At 37.5% G+C, this 19,035-nt stretch overlaps 2 protein-coding genes and 1 long non-coding RNA gene across 3 annotated transcripts; 1 reads left to right on the forward strand and 2 right to left on the reverse strand.

Moving 5' to 3' along the window:
* The first annotated feature begins 3,818 nt into the window (after positions 1-3,818).
* Positions 3,819-5,568, forward strand: LOC117625545. Its single transcript, XM_034357088.1, has 2 exons — positions 3,819-4,233; positions 4,517-5,568. Exons 1-2 carry the CDS (start codon positions 3,819-3,821, stop codon positions 5,566-5,568), a joined length of 1,467 nt encoding a protein of 488 aa, XP_034212979.1.
* Positions 5,569-6,562: 994 nt separating this feature from the next.
* On the reverse strand, positions 6,563-8,619 carry LOC117625966. Its single transcript, XR_004585471.1, has 3 exons — positions 8,472-8,619; positions 8,208-8,378; positions 6,563-6,759 (listed from the first exon to the last, which is right to left on the reverse strand). It is a non-coding gene; the product is annotated as an uncharacterized LOC117625966 (long non-coding RNA).
* A 3,470-nt stretch (positions 8,620-12,089) lies between these two features.
* Positions 12,090-12,996, reverse strand: LOC117625546. The gene is made up of 3 exons (XM_034357089.1): positions 12,958-12,996; positions 12,598-12,764; positions 12,090-12,435 (listed from the first exon to the last, which is right to left on the reverse strand). Exons 1-3 carry the CDS (start codon positions 12,994-12,996, stop codon positions 12,090-12,092), a joined length of 552 nt encoding a protein of 183 aa, XP_034212980.1.
* Between the last annotated feature and the right edge of the window lie 6,039 nt (positions 12,997-19,035).

Raw genomic sequence — 19,035 nt, forward strand, 5'->3', positions numbered from 1 at the left:
AAAAAATGGAAATGCAAGAAATATTTAAAATATATTGGATATGCAAGTAACAAAAAAATAAAAATAATGGAAATGCAATTAACCTTACAAATAAATTAGAAGTGCAAGAAGTATTAAGAAACAATTGGAAATGCAAGAAATATTAACAAAATATTGAAAATGTAATAAATATTAAATATATATATATATATTAGGACATTAAACTTAATAAAACTAAAATTACAAAATACTTACCCGTTACTAAGATTTTCCTCGCTTCTATGGTTATCCATCGCTTTTGCCAAGGCATCTCTCCATTTTCCCAACTCTTTATTGAGAATTTTCCACCTACTAGACAATGTCATTTCCGTCCGAGTCGACCCCGGAATTTTTTCACAAAATTCGGCATGAATTTTTTTCCACATATGAAAAAATTTCATCTCATTGCCTAACACGGGACAATGACAAACTTGGAGCCAAGCCTCAGACAAGGAAACATCTTCCATGGTGCTCCACGCCCCTCCAGTTTTGGTAGAAGAAGACATAAAGATAAGAACTAAAAATACATGGTGAGAGAGAGGAAAATGTTGAGTATAAAGAGTGAATAATAGTAGAAGTAGAAGAAAATGTATGAGGATTGGTGTTGAAAGTGAAGGATATTGATAGATATTTATAGTATAAAAAAAAAATCCAAATTTTTTAGTATTTTTTTAAAAAAAATTACGATTTTTTTTTCATAATTTTATTGCCAACAAAATGCCAGCTGTTGGATTGGAGGAGGAGAAGCAGATCAGAGCGCTGGGGGCATGACACCTGTCTTCTACCCGTTGGACCTTGCGCAGGGTTGACGTCAGCGCACACGTGCAATGCACGCGCCAACAGTAAAAAAAATTCAACCCGCATGATGACATCACGCATAACGTCATCAACCCTCGGGCTCGAGCTCGGGCTAAACTGGCCTGAGGACCAGCCTGACTTCATGGGTCCCACTCCCAACCCGGGCCTGTGCTCCTCGTGAAACGTCGTTTTTTTTTCTCCCCCCAGCGGCAAGCCCAACCAGAGGCTGGGGGGAGAAAAAAAATACCCAGTTCCAGCGAGGAGCCCAAGCCCAGGTTGGGAGTGGGACCCACGAAGTCGGACTGGCCCTCAAGCCAGATCAGCCCTAGCTCAAGCCCGAGGGCTAGGCTAATGTCATTGTTGACTTCGAGCTGGCATCAGCCCACTCATTTTATTTTATTTTTCTGTCGCCATGTGGCGTCGTCTAGGCTCTCCGATCAGATTTTTCCTCCAATCCAACGGCGGCCAATTTTTTTGCAATAAAATACTTCAAAAAATATGGATTTTTTTTTTAAATAGCCAAAAATTAATGAATTTTTTTCTATAAATACTTGACAATTTTTTTTAAAATTTATCTGAATTTTGAAATTGGAAATTTTATCCGATTATGAAAGATGAATCGTATTGACACGTAGGAACCCAAAAATATTATCCAAATTAATTATTGATTAAAAAATTTTGTGAAAAAAACAAAAAAATGAATAGTAATTGCTATTTGCCATGGCAACGGGTGGAAACACAAAATACTATTTGCAAGGGCAATACTATTCATGTGAATAGTGGTTGCCCTAGCTCGCCCCCTTGCCATAGCTAAGGGCAAATGGATAGAGTTGCTCTAAGCAGCAACTTCCTAAACATATCACTTTCCAAGACAGCTCCTAGAAATTTAAGAACTTGCACACGTACATATAACAAGCAAAATGCTATAGACCTTTTGTTTTTTTTTTAGAAAAATTAGGTTTTAGACATAATTAACTTTATTAATTAGTTTGTAAGATATTTGATATTTTGGTTTTAGTTTTAATACCTAGGAAAAAACTACTATTTTGGATTAGCCCAAAGAGAGGCCCAGATTCGTTGGGCCAGGTAAAAAATAACAAATGATAAGACAATTCTACCCTTCTTCTTAAAAAGCCTGGCCCATTTGTAAACCTACAAAGTAAATGACGCTTTTGCCCCTGAATGTTTAAACAAGGCGCGAGTATTGGCAGCAGATTTCGTTTTCGTCCTCGTTCTTCTCTGTTTCGTTTTCGTCCTCGTTTTTTTGGCAGCAGATTTCATTCGTTTGGCAGGCTAATTTCGTTCGTTTGGCAGGCAGATTTCGTTCGTTTTCGTTTTCGTTTTCGTTCTCGCCGTTGGAGCTCAATTTTCTGGTTGGTTTTCCTTTTATTTCTTCCTTTTTCGTTTGATTATCATGCCGAATCTGTCAGTTTTTTTTTTCGATTATCATGCCGAATCTTTTTCGTTCGATTATCATGCCGAATCTTGTTTCCTTCTAATTGGATAATCTTTCGTTCGATTATCATGCCGAATCTGTCAGTTTTGGGTTTTTCGAGCTCAGTTTTGTGGCTCAATTTTGTGGCGCGATCTTGTGGCTCGATTTGTTTTGCCTCCTCTGTTATAAACTGCATCTATTTGTTGGAGTGTTGGCAGAAACTGCATTGCAGTTTTTGGTTTCATAAAGGCAATGTTACAACTGCTCATGGAGTTAAATGTGTTTTGATATTAGTTTTAGTACTTTTAACGTGGTTTCCTTTTGGTTTCTATTCTATTTGTTTTGCCTCCTCTGTTATAAACTGCATCTGTTTGTTGGAGTGTTGGCAGAAACTGCATTGCAGTTTCTGGTTTCATAAAGGCAATGTTACAACTGCTTATGGAGTTAAATGTGTTTTGATATTAGTTTTAGTACTTTTAACGTGGTTTCCTTTTGGTTTCTATTCGATTTGTTTTGCCTCCTCTGTTATAAACTGCATCTGTTTGTTGGAGTGTTGGCAGTTTCTGGTTTCATAAAGGCAATGTTACAACTGCTCATGGAGTTAAATGTGTTTTTATCTAAGTTTTAGTACTTTGAACATGGTTTTCTTTTGGTTTCTATTCAAATTTAAGGGTATGTTATCACATAAAGTGCAATGTTGTTTCTGTTATTTCAGTTTTTGACTATAAACTGTAGTGCAGTTTCTTGTTTCATAATTCGATTTCATACTAATATTTGGATTTCTATTGGAATGTTACAACTGCTCATGTACATTATTTAGTGATTTTAATTGTTTTCTATTTTTGTTTGTTGTTTTGTTTGCATTTTCAAGGCTAATGGAGGAGTGTGTCATTGCCAAGTGCACATATAAGTCGGAAACCATCATGTTTTCAGTTTCATCAGAGTCATCCATGGTTGATATTTTGAAGACTTTGTGTCTGAGGTTTAGGGGTTTGCAGTTGGGTTGTTTCACATTACGGTATTCGGTGCCCAGTTATCTGAGTTGTTTTCTAGAAACGGATAGCGATTTGGACTTGATGAGGACATTTTTGTTGATATCAAATGAGAAGACTGTTGATATTTTAGTGAAGGATTTATGCTGGATCAGTGAATATAGTGGTGATTTTTGTGTAAATAAGGAGTTGATAGCATGTGAAAAGGGCGAGTCGTCGTGTTCTAGTACTGTCGAAGACATAAACAAGTTTTTGGGCAGGTCGAAGAGAGCAAGTGCTAAGCCTTTGTTGTCAAATGAGTGGGAGACATACATACATCATGTGGGGCAGAAGTTTGACGGTGGTGCAGAGGAGTTCCGGTTGAAATTGTGCAAGTACGCTCTTGAAGTAGGATTTAATTTTTTATATGCCGGCAATGACAAGAAGCGGGTGGTTGCTGTTTGTTCGAATAAGAAATTGAGGGTTGCAGCTGGCGTGTTTATGCTTCTCGTTGTGAAGCTACTGGCAGTTTTGTAATTCGGACGTTAAATAATGTTCATACATGTGCGGGTCAGATACGGGAATCAAAGAGTAAGATGATGAGGTCTCGTGTGGTGTCCTCCCTCATTGTGGACAGAATTCGTGCAAAACCAGAGCTGAAGCCAATTGAGATTATACACGAGTTCAAAGATTATTATGGTATAGACATTTCATACTACCACGCATGGTTTGGCAAAGAGTTAGCTAAATTGGACGTTCACGGTGATGAGTCGAAGTCCTTCAACGAGTTAGTGTGGTATGCGGACGCCGTAAAGGAAACTAACATTGGTTCTCTCTGCACTCTTGATTGTGAAGTTGGAATTAATCGCTTTCGACGGTTTTTTGTGTCTTTTGGCGGTTGCATTGCTGGATTTCAATATTGCATACCCTTGTTGTTCATTGATGCTACGTTTTTGAAGAGCAAGTACAAGGGGCAGCTTCTCTGTGTTTCGGGAAAGAATGGAAATCAAGGTATGGTTACTGTAATGTATTGCAGATTTTCATTTGTTGCAATTTTAGCAGAAACTGCATTGCAGTTTCTTGTTTCATAATTCGATTTTATTAATATTTTTTGCATGTCTGTGGGAATGTTGTAACTGGTCATGAACTTAAATGTGTTTTAAACTTAGTTTTAGTACTTGGATCATGGATTTGGCTTTTGGTTTCCTTTCAAATTTGAGCAGATTTGTTTTCATAAACTGCACTGCAGTTTCCCTTTTTTGCTTATACTTGTGTTTTTGGTTTTGTTTTGCAGGGTTTTATCCTCTAGCTTTTGGAGTTGTTGATTCTGAGACAGAGGAGAATTGGACTTGGTTTCTTCAACATTTGGCTTCTATATTGCTACCGATGGGGGGAGTGGTGACCTTTTTCTCGGACCGCAATCAAGGTTTGTTAAATGCAATGGGGTTTGTGTTTCCCGGATGGCCTCATTCTTACTGTTATTATCACCTCAAACAGAATTTGATATCAAAGTACCCGAAGTCAGGTTATAGGAAACTGCTCCAAGACCGTGTTATCAATTTATTTAGTAGATGCGTATATGCTGTTACGGAGGAAGAGTTTAAGGTAGCAATGGAGGAGTTGGTGATTGTTGGGAGTTCGAAAGTGAAGGCATTTATATCTGATTTGTCTAGAGATCACTATGCCAACGCATTTTTCAAAGGAATGCGTTATGGGGAGATGGCAAACAGTTTAGCGGAGTCCTTTATTAATTGGGTTGGTGTGTTTCGAGATTTGCCGGTGCTACCTTTGATAGAAGGGATTCGACAGAAATTGATGGTATTGAATTCTCAACGACGATTTGAAGCGGAGAAGTGGACAACAGTTTTGTGTCCGGAGATGGAAACTAGACTCTGTGAAAATGCGGAGGCCGGTAGGACTTGGGCAGTTCGTCGTTCTAATTCCACTATTTTTGAAGTATTTGCTGATTATTCTGTGATGGTTGATCTCGAGCAAAGGACTTGTTCTTGCCGTCTTTGGCAAATTGACGGTTTTCCTTGCACACATGCGGTGGCTGCAATCCTAGCAAAGAGAGATTCAGTTTATGATTACGTGGAGTGTTACTACAAAACCGACTTCTTTCGAAAAGCCTATGAGAGTCCTATTTTTCCTATTCCATATATTGGGAAAGGATTGGGCAGCAATGGTTCTGCAGCTGGAGTTGTGCTTCCGCCAATTACAAAGAGGCCAGCCGGAAGACCACCAACAAAGAGGATCAAAGTTTTTGGTGAATTTAAAAGGCCATTGAAATGCAGTCGGTGCAGTGTTGCTTGGCACAATAGGAAGACTTGCAAGGCTATTATATGAACACTCCTTCTCATTTGACAATTTTTTATTTTAGATATGGTTTAGCGAATGTATAGTCAGTTTCTGCGTTGCACTTTTTGCAAAACTGTATTGCAGTTTTAGTTGCTTGTAATTGGCTACACAGCTTCTAATTGGATATTGTGATTCTTTTTTGAAGTTAATGAAAATTATACAATTGTTTAATGAGTGGATATTCGTTTTCGACTGCCATTCAATGCTTGCTTTCAGATTTTGAGCAGATTTTGTTGCAGAAACTGCATTGCAGTTTCTGTTTATTTCAGATTTTGTTGCAAAAACTGCATTGCAGTTTCTGTTTATTTCAGATTTTGTTGCAGAAACTGCAGTGCAGTTTATGTTTATTTGTTGCAGATTATGAGCAGAAACTACATTTCAATGCTGACCTACTTAAATGTGTTTTGAACCAAGTTTTAGTACTTTGATTATGGCTTTGGCTTTTCAATTCTTTCCACATTTTTTGAGCTGATTTTTTATTTTTATTTATTTATATAAACTGCACTGCAGTTTTAACTTGTTGCAGTATTTTTGACCAGAAAATTCAGTGCAGTTTGTTTGTTTCCTTTTCATTTTGTTGCATCCTATTCCAAGATTATATTACAGTTTATATGTATAGGAAATATGTTCTCATATACCATAACTAGAAATATTTACAAACATCCACAAGAATTAAGATACATATTGTCTTGAGTTAACGAAAGGCAAATCACTAGAGACGATTAATTACACAGTTTTTTTGGTGTAGGAGTTTTGTGACATATTGTGCTCGATATTCATTCATGAATTTCTTGTCCACGCTTTTTGGAATGGGCTGTCCTTGTGCTATTTTATCCATATAGAACATGACGAACATGCCGCAATCCCATCTGCAAATGAAATACGAGATTAGTTTTTTTTTTGCTTTTGAATGATTTCAAACTGTAATGAATAGTTGAGTAGACACAATTCTTACGAAGATACAGTTTGTTGAGCACATTCCATGTCATCCTCAAATGGAAAATGCAATGGATTTTGCATAATCCAATTGAGAGTGAGTTCTTCAGTTGGAGTCAAATCTTTTTGTACAAGTGTCGGGGGCCCTTCCTTTTGCTTCACAAGTGTTGGTTTTTTTTTAGTTTCTATGAACACTCGTGCTTGAGGTCTTATATATTCTAGCCACCCTTCAACAATATTAACCTGTTCAAAGAAGAAGAAAAAAATAGAAAAAGAAATGGTAATCAGTGCATTGCATATTATAGTTTTGGTCTGAAATTAGGCAGTATGTATAATACAGAAACTGGATTGTAGTGTCTCCACTTTCGTTCATTTTTGTGAAATGTGAGAAGTGTGAAGTGGAACTCTTCTTTTGAAATAATATGGAAGTAAAGAACACTGCATTTCCCGAGTTTTTCAAGTAAGTGTTCATACAGGGCCCTGTGCCAAGATGGCTCTTGGAAGCTTTGCATGTAAGCCTGATATCATAGACCCTAGCAAAAAGCACTCTGAAATTGAATTATGGAACCAGAAACTGCATTGCAGTTTCTAATCAAAATTTGCTACAAACAACCAGAAATCAAAAGGCAAAAACAGTACTGAAACTAATATCAAAACACTTTTAACTTCATGAGCAGTTATAACATTCCCATAGACCCTAGCAAAAAGCACTCTGAAATTGAATTATGGAACCAGAAACTGCATTGCAGTTTCTAATCAAAATTTGCTACAAACAACCAGAAATCAAAAGGCAAAAACAGTACTGAAACTAATATCAAAACACTTTTAACTTCATGAGCAGTTATAACATTCCCATAAACCCTAGCAAAAAGCACTCTGAAATTGAATTATGGAACCAGAAACTGCAATGCAGTTTCTGGTCAAAATTTGCTACAAACAACCAGAAATCAAAAGGCAAAAACAGTACTGAAACCGTCGTCGGTGTAAAACCTAAAATCGAAGAGAGGACTGATTCATTTTCTTACGGTTTAGCTTCGGTCGTCGTCGGTGGTCGTTGCTCGTCGTCGGTGGCCATTGCTCGTCGTCGTTGCTCGTCGTCTTCGTTTCTGGTCGTCCCCGTTGCTGCTCATCGGCTTCGTTTTTGGAGAATAGTTTGTAGGTTTGCAGTGGGATATGAAAGGTCGCGCAAAACCAGTTTTTGAAGTGATTAAATTTGAGTAGTGTCGTTTTGTGTTGTGTTTTGTGGGAATGTTATGTCGTTTTGACGGTTTTAAGTTTTGGTTTATAATTAAATAAACTGTATTTGACAGTTAAGCACAATGGCACATGTAGTAATTTTAGGGTTGTTGGATGTCTTTTTGGTGGTGGCTTTGGTTTTATATTAATTAAGCAAAATTAATTATCTTTCTTCCAAATTAGTTAAGTTTTTTATGGGTTAAAACTAAAGAGCCCTTTTTTTTTTTTTTGGTCAGAAATGCTATAGACCTCACGACGAGCAGACGAGAAGACATAACAATGAAAACTGACACAGCAAATGGAATAGAATTTTATTTTCTTTAAACTTGGAAAGATATTGGTGAACCAAAAATTAATTCAAAACATTCTGTGAAAATTAATTCAAAACATTCACAGAATAAGAAAAAAATACACTAATCATTTGAGCAAATAAAATAAAGGTTGAAAGTAAATACCTGATTTTCCGAAACCACCCATTCCAAAAATCTTGTGCTCCCTGATGCAAATACATCTTCCATGAACGGTAGTTTGAGGTTCTTAGTTGCAGATATAACAGCAAATCCCTCTGAAATGGTAAACATGATCACTCCAAATATGATGATCCTCCCAAGAAGCTTTTCTGACCACTGAAATTGATAGAACAAATATGAAATCAATATTTTTATCTTCCCTTTGGTCATAAATGTTGCTGTCAAACTAAAAATTAAAGAAAAACTTACCTGACTTTTCTTCTCTGTTTAGACTTTGGCTGCTTGATGTATGTATGAGGCTGAGGTGAAGCTTCTTTTTCCTATCTAATTTTATGGCCAAAAAATCACCAAAGAAGTAGAGAGTTCTAACTCGATGATGAAAACTGATGGGTGTAAAATATGTGGCTTTCTGTTTATATAGCAGAGGTTGTGTGACTTTATTTTTTTTGTTTTTCTATTTCTTTTCTTTTCAAATTTTTAGAAACTCAATAGTGATTAGGTAGTCACGTGCTCTCTACAAACTACCTCTCTCATGTTCATATTCCAATGGATGGATAGACACAAGACTATTTTTACTTCATTATCTGTCAGTTATTTTTTTTGTTTTTAGTCTGAAAAACTAATGCACTTGCTGAAACCTAAAGGTAGGTAGCAATTGAAATGCTAAACCCAAAGAAATGCACCAGTCTCTAGGCTTGGCTTTTACCAAAAAGTTGAAGACACCAGTCAGTTGGCTGTCACTTTTTCAATCCTGCTCTGTTGGTAAGATTTGGAAAAAGATTCTGTAATGTTCCAAGCACGAGAAAGTTTCTTGATAATATGTTGAAGGGTACAAACTTTCAGTTCATTTCAATTCTAATTTTCTGTAAAAAACTTGTATGATATTAGAATTAAGAAGTTTTAATATGAAAGCCAAACACAAATCGACCACTATGAACAATAAGACATAAACTGCAGTAAAAGCAGAGACAATTCACTTTGAAACGTCAAAAGAAACAAACTCACTTGATATCTGAAACATGCAAAGCCAAAATTGACGCGAAGCAGCAAATGAGCGGGAATCATTGTAGTGTTGAAACACCTGGGCTTCGACAAATGGGCCAATATTATTAACCAAAACAACCAGCGACCAAACCTCCCAAACCCCAATTATATATCTTTTATTTTATTGGTGGACCTATGGGTTGGGCTTTGATGGGCAGGTCGGGTTGGGCTTTCGTAGGCTCAAACGGATCGGGTTTATGAGTCGGGCTGGGTTTTAGACACCTTAACCTAAACCTAACCCACTAAAAGATGGGCCGGGCTTTTCCTCAATGAGCAAGGCAAGCCTACATCGGTTCATGGGCTCGTGGGCCAAATAATGACTCCTAATTGAATGAAGGTAACAGAATAGTGTTATTCCCATCACATGTAACTTCTTCTTTAATTTCTTAGGCCTCCCCATTTTAGCATGAAAAGCCACAATTACAAGACAAGATTTTGCACGCATAAAAAAACATTATAAGATAAGGGTAGACGAGGCAGACAACTTTCTCACACTAGATATCCTTTTTGGTCAATAGAAAGGTGAGAAGAACCTATTCAAGTTGAATTGTTGTGCAATTGAGTCATTCTCTATTAGGGCGTTTCTAGCAGCTCGAGTTGTTGGGGGGGGGGGGGGGGAGGGGGGGGCCAAAATTCGTTTCCAACAGCAAGGGCTGGCCTGGGCTAGCTGTGGGTCCCACGAGACTGAGCTAGCCCGAAGGCAAGGTCAACTCACGCACGAGCCCGAGTTTTGGGATGATGTCATTGCTGACGCCAGGCTGGCGTCAGCCCTCCAATTCAAATATTTTTTACCATTGGCGCGTGCAACAGTAAAAAAAATTTACACTTGCGTGCTTGCTTTCGCCAACGGCTAGAAGCCAAGTGGCGACGTCTGGGCTCTCCGATTGCTTTTTGTCCTCCAATCCAACGGCAACCAATTTTTTTGCAATAAAATTATGAAAAAAATTTGAATTTTTTTTCTTCTATAAATACCAACCAATACTCTTCACTTTTAACACCAAATTCTCATATATTTTCTTCTCCTTGAACTATTATTCACTTTCTACTCAACATTTTATTTACTATCAAATTTTTTTTCTCTATCATCTTATGGCTTCTTCTATCGAAACCGGAGGGGCATGGAGCATCATGGAAGATATTTTGTTGTGTGAGTGTTGGGTCCAAATTAGTCATTATCCCATCTCGGGCAGTGAGATGAAATTCTGTCATATGTGGAGAAAAATTCATACCGAATTTTGTGAAAGATCGGGTTCGACCCGTACGGAAATGGCATTGTCTAGTAGGTGGAAAATTCTCAATAAAGAGTTAGGAAAATGGAGAGATGCCTTGGCAAAGCGATGGACAACTATAGAAGAGGGGAAAATCTTAGCAATATGTTTCTTGCAATTTCTATATTTTGTTAATATTTCTTGCATTTCCAATATTTATTTAAATGTTTCTTGCTTTTCTAATATTTTGTTAATATGTCTTGAATTTCCAATAATTTGTTAATATTTCTTGCATTTCCATTATTTTGTTTATATTTGTTGCATTGCCAATATTTTTTTAAGTTTCTTGCATTTTTCTTTTTTCTTTTTTAATATAGATTATGCAAGAACAAATGTGGTGCTACTGGGCAAGGCAAAAAAACTTTCAACCATGACCAATGTTGGAAGGTGCTGAAGAATTGTAAGAGATTCCGAATTATTCCAACGGGTCCGACCGTGGTGTTGAACGAGATGCCACTACATGATTCACAGGTATCGGATTCACCTATGGATTCCTCGATGAGTCAAGACTCACCCATCCAAAGGGAGCCGAGGCCTATTGGGAGAAAGGCGACGAAGGCGAAGAGAGGGAGTAATTCTACCAATAATACATCTAAATTTTTGGAGGGGATTGCAAGGCAAAGCGCCATGAGAATTGAAATAGACATGAAAACCCAAGAAGATGAGAAGGGCATTTCAAGTAGAATATGCAAAAGAAAGGGAGTATGTATGCAAAGAAAATATTGAGAAGAAGGATCGGGAAACCATGGCCATGGATACAAGCCATATGTCCCCTGAAACAAAACAATTTTGGAAGCTAGAACGAAGGGATGTTATGAGACGAAGACTTTTTCGTGACGATGGACCTAGCAACATGGATTGGTTAAATGATCAAAACCATTAAGTTAGTTTGCTTGCCTTTTATTTCATTGTATTTTAATATTTTGTTTTAAAAATCAGTTGTAATTCATGTATTTTATTTCATTAGTAGTATTGGTTTTCTTTGAGTGAATAAAGAAAGCATTCAATAAAATACCTTTTTTTCAAAACATTCCATACATAAAAGACAAACCACAACCAAAGCATTTAAAAAAAACAAACCACAACCAAAGCATTAAAAAAGCATAACCATAACCAAAGCATAAAAAATACACAAACCACAACCAAGGCATTAAAAAAAAAGCATAACTAAAAATAAAACATAAACATAATAAATTAAAAAAAAACATCTTCACTTCACTTCATTCACCGTCATTGCCTTTCACCGCCTATAAATGCTTCATCAAGTCAACTTGACGTCGTTCATGAATATAAGACGATTGCATCTTCGTATATCAATCAATCATACGGGTCATGAAACGACCGTCCCTAACCAACAGTTCATGTTGCACTGGTTCTCCATTTGGCCCTAATAAATTCTTGTCAAGGCTGTGTTCATGGGATCCGGTTCGTACACGTCTGCAGCATCGTAATCATACTCATCCTCCATAATCATGTTATGGAGGATGATGCATGCCATCATTATGCTCCTCAGCACCTCCTCATCAAACAAATGCGCCACACCCCTAATAATAGCCTACCGGGCTTGGCGGATACCAAAGCACGTCTCCACATCTTTTATGTAACCCTCTTGATAGGCAGTAAATAATTTTTGCTTCTCAGATCGGGAATGCAGAACTGATTTCACAAATGTGGTCCACCTCGGGTAGATGCCGTCAGCTAGATAATACCAATTCTGGTAGACGGTATTGTTGATTTCATAGGTGATATTCGGGGCTTCACCTCTCAAAACATGGTTGAACACCAAGGATTGACCCAGGACGTTCAAGTCGTTTTGAGATCCGGCAACTCTGAAGAAGGCATGCCAAATCCATGTATCGAATCCAGCAACGACTTCAAGGATGATACTTTTGAGCCCTTTCCTATTTCCATAATCTCATTCCAAAGCAGTTGGGCAATGTTTTCATTGCCAGTGCATGCAGTCGATGCTACCAATCATTCCTGGAAATCCTCAAGATTCGGCCTTTTGTAGAAGCCGTTGGAGGTTCCTGGGCGTAGGTCTGCGCAGGTAGTCCCTGGTGTACAGAGTTTCGACTGCATCACAAGATCTTACCAAGCTCTCCAAAGTAGTAGACTTCCCCATCCGGGCATTCTCATCTACTTGATCAGCAAATGAACCATACACCAGCATTCGTATAATAGTCATAAGCTTTTGCTCTTGAAGAAGTCCCAAAACCCCAGCAACATCACACTTTTGAACGAAGTATTCATCATAATTGCAAATATCATGCATGACTTTATTGAACAAATAGGGTTGCATTCTATATCGCGCTCGAAAATGAACATCAGAGTACGAGAAGATGGGATAAAATAATCTTCCAGAAGATTCTTACCCCGAGAATGCCTATGTCTGTCCACATTCAGGCCACGACCGACTTGCGAACCACAGTGGTGGCCTTGGTTTCTTCATCAAGCAAAGCCATTGCTATGACAACTTGTTGATCTACTTCTCTCTGCACCCTTTTGCCTTCAGCTCGTCTACGCCTTCTTTCTCTAGTTTCTTGCTCTTATCTCTCCAAGACACTGCTCATGTCTGACATTGAGAATGGAGTATGAATTCTAAAATCTAATAAATGAAAATATAGAGAAGATCTGGCGTGAGAAGTATGAGCTGAGCCTCTGGTTTTATAGAAAAATTTAGGCATTGAGAGATGACACGGGGCGCGATTTTAGAGGGTGAAAATCTTATCTGAATTTTGAAATTCATTTGAAATTAAAAATTAAAAATTTATTAGAAATTTGAATTTTGAAATTGAAAATCTTATTCGAAAATTTTATCCGATTATGAGATATGAATTTTATAATAAATATTGACACGTACGAACCCAAAAATCTTACCCGGAAATATTATCCAAATTAATTGTTTAGGTAAAATAATTTGTGAAAAAAAACAAAAAAAAATGGATAGTATTTGCCATGGCAACGGGGGAAACACACATTGCTTTTCGCAAGGGCATCTACAATTCACGTAAATAGTAGCTGCCCTAGCCCCCGCCCCCTCTTGCCATGGCAAAGGGCAACTAGGTGGAAGTGCTCTTATAGTGCCCATAATTCATATTACCAAGGAATGGATACTTTTGTCAAAATCTTAACATGAATTTTCTACTTACATGATTACATTGGTTATATCTAGAAACTTCCTTTCTAGTCATATCTACTCTGCAGAGATTCCCTCAATCATATCTTTAGAGCATTCCTTACTAAGAGTATAGATCCTTTGTCATATATTCACTTGCCTCCACGAACTTTCGAGAATCCTGAAGACGACCTTTTGAATCATATATGTTGACACGAATGTATAGGGATTTCGAAGACAGACGACTTGCCCACAAGACAACTATGACGTAACATGCCGACCCAATTTTAATTATTCGACTAAATTAATTAATTAATTAAATTATGAAATTACATTTTTGCTCTCAGAGATAGGGTTATTTTGGTCACTTTTTAATCCGGTAGGATTTTGGGAAAATGAATGGCAACATGATGTAGATCGCATCGATGCGAGTTCGTAGACGCGTGGTGAGCTCAAATTAAAATTATAACAAAGAAGTTACGATCTACAGAAGTCTAGTGGCACAATCGTAAACATTTCGAAGTTCAATTTTTAAAAGTCATATTTCTCTCTCTCTCCCGCGACATTTTCTTCTTCATGCAACAGCCCCCCCCCCCCCCCCCCCCCCCCCCCCTCCCTCTTCGTTTCAGCCAGCCACAATTTGGCTGGCCACGACCACATCCAGCCACCAAATCTGGAGGGACCGGTACCAAGACGTCAAGCTCAACCTCTTGTTACTACCCCACCCCGCCTTCGACGGAACCGCCGAAAAATGTAGAAAATATGCCGAATTTTTTGTCAACTTTCCAGCGTTCTTTTTGGTGATTCCGGCCACCATTTTCGTCGATCTAGGTATGCTTTCTCATCCTCTCAACGTGTTCTAGCTGATGGTTGGGTTGATTAGGATCGATTTTTGAGTTTTGAAACTCGATTTACAACTTAAAGTTTGGCCAATTTTCAACTCGTGATTTCGGCAATATTCGGTCACTTTTTGGCCATGGCCCAGGAACAAAAGTTGCTCCACTCATTGTCCTGATCACGTAGGTATAGGTATTGTTGGGTGTTTCGAGAATTTTTTGGTCGTTGAAATTTCTCAAGGCAACCACGTGCTGCCGTGGATGGCCCATTTAGTCCTAAAATGATCCTCATGTCGTCCCGAGCACGATGTTATGCTCGGATTTGAATTTGGTTATCATTTGACGGTCGATCAGATTTACGCAAATTAGGCATTATCCGGTTCGATATGCTCGGACTGTTGGATCGACTTCGTTTCAAAATATGTTGGTCTAGATGCCTTTAGGATTGTGTAGGAATTCGTGGATCCAAAATCGGAGTCCCGGATGCTCCAATTTAATGATTCAAATTTACGAAAAATAGTGACCTTCTGATCGTGCGATCACGAGCAATCCGATCGCTCGATCTGGACCAAACTTGCAGGACGTGTTTAATAAATTTTGTTGAACCCATAGAAACTTTTGGATCGGAAATCGGAGGTCGTGGGCCACGTAGGCCCCGTTGACCAAAAATGGAAAGTTTGACCAAACCATTGACTATGGGTCTTTTGAGACTGTCCTATCCTTTAGAAAGTACTAGAATAGGCTTTGAATCTTTCTAAAATGGTAGATCCACGTTAAGGTCCGGAATTTTGGGTTTGATTTTTAAGTGCATGGTTGAGGCTGTATAATGAGTTTTGGTGGTTTTCAGGTAATTGTTTTGGTGTGTGTTACTCTCTAAATATTTGAAAGGTATGTTTATAGTGCTTTAATTTTGAGATTATAATATTGTTAATTGTGGGTGTTGGCTATCATAGTGATATAAATGATGCTTTTGGTATGATATGGATTTGGTTGTGGTGCATTAGTTTATGTGTTTATTGGACTTTGAATCGCAATAACTTTGGGAATGTAGGAATTAGTATGTATATATTGATGGGCTATGGTCTTAGGAAGTTTAAATATGGTGTTTTGGATTTTTTTTTTATGTTGTCTTGTGGGATTTTTGAGGTTGTATATTTCCTAAATATAGGAATAGTGTTTTGAATATTCATTAAATTGAATGAGCTTATTTAGTCTCGACGTTTTTCTTAATTATGGTTTTAATATGGTTTTCAAAAAGGAAGTATGGGTATTATTTTATTATATATACATACATATATATATATATTTGCTATATGGAAACGATTTGTTTTGGAAATTTGATTTCGAGAATATTATCTTTATTATATATTAGTTTACGAAAGTGGATTTTGGATCTTGGTGATGGCACACCATCTCATGTACCCCCCTCCCCTTGGATACTGCTTCTATTATTGATGGATACTTGGAAACTGTGGTTATGGTTTGGATATGTTGGAACCCATGTACTATTGACATGGTGTTACTGTAGACCCTTAGCGGGGTAGTCTGCGCTCGTAGGACTTGATATAGGCACTTGAGTATTAACGATTCTGCTGTGCATGTGGTCAGCCAAGTCCCCTGGTTGGACGGCTCGTCCTTGAACACATGGTTGTTGAGGATTCCTCCATGTGGTCTAGTCAAACGATCCTCGGATTGGATTGTCTTCCCCTGATACATGATGATGGTGTGAGGTGTGTGTATATATACACACACACACACATACATATTAAATATATAACTGTGGATTCATTTTTGGGCTGAGATTCTTAAACTTGTGAGTACCCTACATCGGTGTGAACGTTCGATTTATAGTTTGGAAAGTGTTGTTTGGCAACGTATGCCTTGGATAAGGTATGGTTGCGGGAAAGAACTGATAAAAGGAAAGGAACTCATAAAGTGTTTAGTGGTTGCCTTGTCAAATTTGAGGTGGTAAATGAATATAAATTTAATCATTGGTATTACTCTAAATAATCATATATTATCTGTATCTTGATTGTGGATTTAAGAACTATGTGTGGATTGATCTCTCACAAAGGGGTACGTAGGTAGCTTGGGGTTAACCTAGGTGCAGCCGCAAAACAAACTATTTGAGCTGTGCTTGTGTTGTTTTTAGTGTGGAAATGAATTTTGTTTGAAGAAAGGTCCTTTCTTTCTGATTGCTGGTACGATAATTGTTACGAGTGTATGGATTTACAAAGGAGTTCATAAATAAGAATGTTTTAGAAATGTTTGGTTATAAGGTCGGAGGTCTATTGTTTGTTGTGTGTACCATACTTTGTGCATGCTGAAGCTTGGTGATTTTAAAACTGTGTTTTTGACAGGTGGAAAAATTTGGTAAAGTCCATTTTTCAGGGGAGACTCTGCCGAAATTTCAGTAGAAGTCTCAGCCTTCTTTTCCTTTGTTTCATGGGAAGAGGATGGTTGAAATTTGTAAGTGGGCCCAGCATCGGTTGGATGTTGGAAAAACCACAGGATTTGTCTCGAATTCGGAGGAATTTGGGGTGGGTCCTTTCATATGTTGTCTTAGGTCTGAGAACTAGTTTGCACTATTGCAGCTTATGAGTTTTAGTTTGACATGGGAGTAAGACCCTCATCCTAGAATTCGTGGCTTGATCGTGTTCAATTTATTATCTCTCTAAGCACCTACACACTTATCTTAGTTTCTCTACATGCAATGACTTGAGACTAGTCATTCTCCCAATCGAGCGGATATAGTGTGTACCACTCTTTGCGGATGATCAATGCCCAATTAATAATCCTATGACTGGAAACATTTAGGAAATAATGTGGAAGTATGAGAGGTCTCCTTCTATCCAATCTCATTGCATAGCTTTCATAGTATTTCATATTCCAATGACTGTTGTTTACTGTTATGATTATAGACCAAATATCATGGTTGAAAACAACAATCTTGCCCATAAGTGATGGTGAAATATCCAAAAAGAAATATCACATGTTTGAAATTAGGTCATATTTTCAACATTATAGTCATCATGCAATAATTATTGGGCTTGTTTTCAAACATTGCTTGACCATGCTAATATTTTATGAGTTGAATATACATGTTTATCATGTGCATAGTTTTAACATTTTATATTTCTATATATAGTAAATAATTATTTAATTTACTTCCAAATCTGTTTAGGTCCCTTTGATGCGGCCTTACTACTAGTCAATGTTAAAAATATGCCTTAGAAGCCAATACGAAAATGAAACTTCTAAGGACATAACCCTTCACAAATATGATTAATATGGTACAAAAGTCACTTTAGGAAACTTATGCATAACCAATAAAGTGACAAGTCTATGGATTACGACACAAATAGAAACCAATCTGCAAAGACTGGTACACACTATGTCTTCTCAATCGGGAGGATGACTAGTCTCAAATCATTCATGTAGAAACATTGAGACAAGTGTGTCAATAAAGATAGAGTTCACTGAAAGAGTCGATTAAGAATTCCCATATGGAAGTTTTACTCACAAGTGTCAAACAAGTAATTCTAAGTTGCGATAATGCAAATTAGTCCTCAGACCTGAGACATCACAGTTGTCTTATGGACGAGTTTTTATCTTTGAGAACACTATACAGTTGTATTGAAAGATGTGGCTCGAAAGTGATCATCGGGATATTCAATAAGCTCACAGAGACATGTGAATGTACAACAATAAATCTTTACTTTTAGTAAAGAAAGAGAATACTCTAGAGATATGATTCGTTGAATTTTTGGCCAAAGTATCAGATATGATTGCAAAAGGGAAGTTTGCAATCTCATCCACGTGAATTATATAACCTAGAAATGGCACATTAGGGATTTGACACAAGTTATATGTTTCCCAATAATGTGACATAGAGTATTGTTTTAGAGAATGGCCAAATTGCATTGCAATTACAACTGAATAGGTTCTCCAATGAATTCTATTTAGCTCGTGTAGTTGTTTGGGCCTGGTTGAAATTTGACCGGGTCAGGCCCGAGATTCGACAATTAAACTAATAGTGAGCCCAAGCTATATTTCGGTGGGTCTAATCAATGAGGTCGGATAGAAGCCCAAAATCATAAATGTAGCAGAATATATACATGTGGTGGAATACACCAATCTGGCCGAACACATCAATATGGCCGAGAGCATAGAAGTGGTCAAAAGCCTATATGTGGTCGAAAGTGTAGATACGGTTGAAAGACTAAAAGCGGCCGAGTACATAAAATCAGCCAATGCTTAAATAAGAAGAGATAATTCGTAGGAGGATTTTCTCATAAGTTACAATTCAAATATAGAAGGAACTATGCTAACTTGATGGTCAACCGAAGTTATTGTGGGAGAGCTCAAGATGGAAGGAAAATCAAATCAAATATTAGGAAAATCAAATCAAATATTATTATTCACATTAAATCACATGCATGAGACAAGGGATTGAAGATATTCTAGAGCAATTATGATTGATTTGAAGGCCAATTAACAATTGACCAAATTGAGATGCACCGAAGGCCCTATAAATACCAAGCTTATGG

This window comes from Prunus dulcis, chromosome 4 (assembly GCF_902201215.1).
Source record: "Prunus dulcis chromosome 4, ALMONDv2, whole genome shotgun sequence".
NCBI classification, from domain to species: domain Eukaryota; kingdom Viridiplantae; phylum Streptophyta; class Magnoliopsida; order Rosales; family Rosaceae; genus Prunus; species Prunus dulcis.

Coding starts and splice junctions, on each gene's coding strand:
- LOC117625545 (XM_034357088.1), top strand. CDS start 3,819: ATGATGAGGTCTCGTGTGGTGTCCTCCCTCATTGTGGACAGAATTCGT. Junction 4,234..4,516: donor GGGAAAGAATGGAAATCAAG/GTATGGTTACTG, acceptor TTTGTTTTGCAG/GGTTTTATCCTCTAGCTTTT.
- LOC117625546 (XM_034357089.1), bottom strand. CDS start 12,996: ATGGCTTTGCTTGATGAAGAAACCAAGGCCACCACTGTG. Junction 12,765..12,957: donor AAACCAAGGCCACCACTGTG/GTTCGCAAGTCG, acceptor TTCGTTCAAAAG/TGTGATGTTGCTGGGGTTTT. Junction 12,436..12,597: donor TGTGATGCAGTCGAAACTCT/GTACACCAGGGA, acceptor TTATGGAAATAG/GAAAGGGCTCAAAAGTATCA.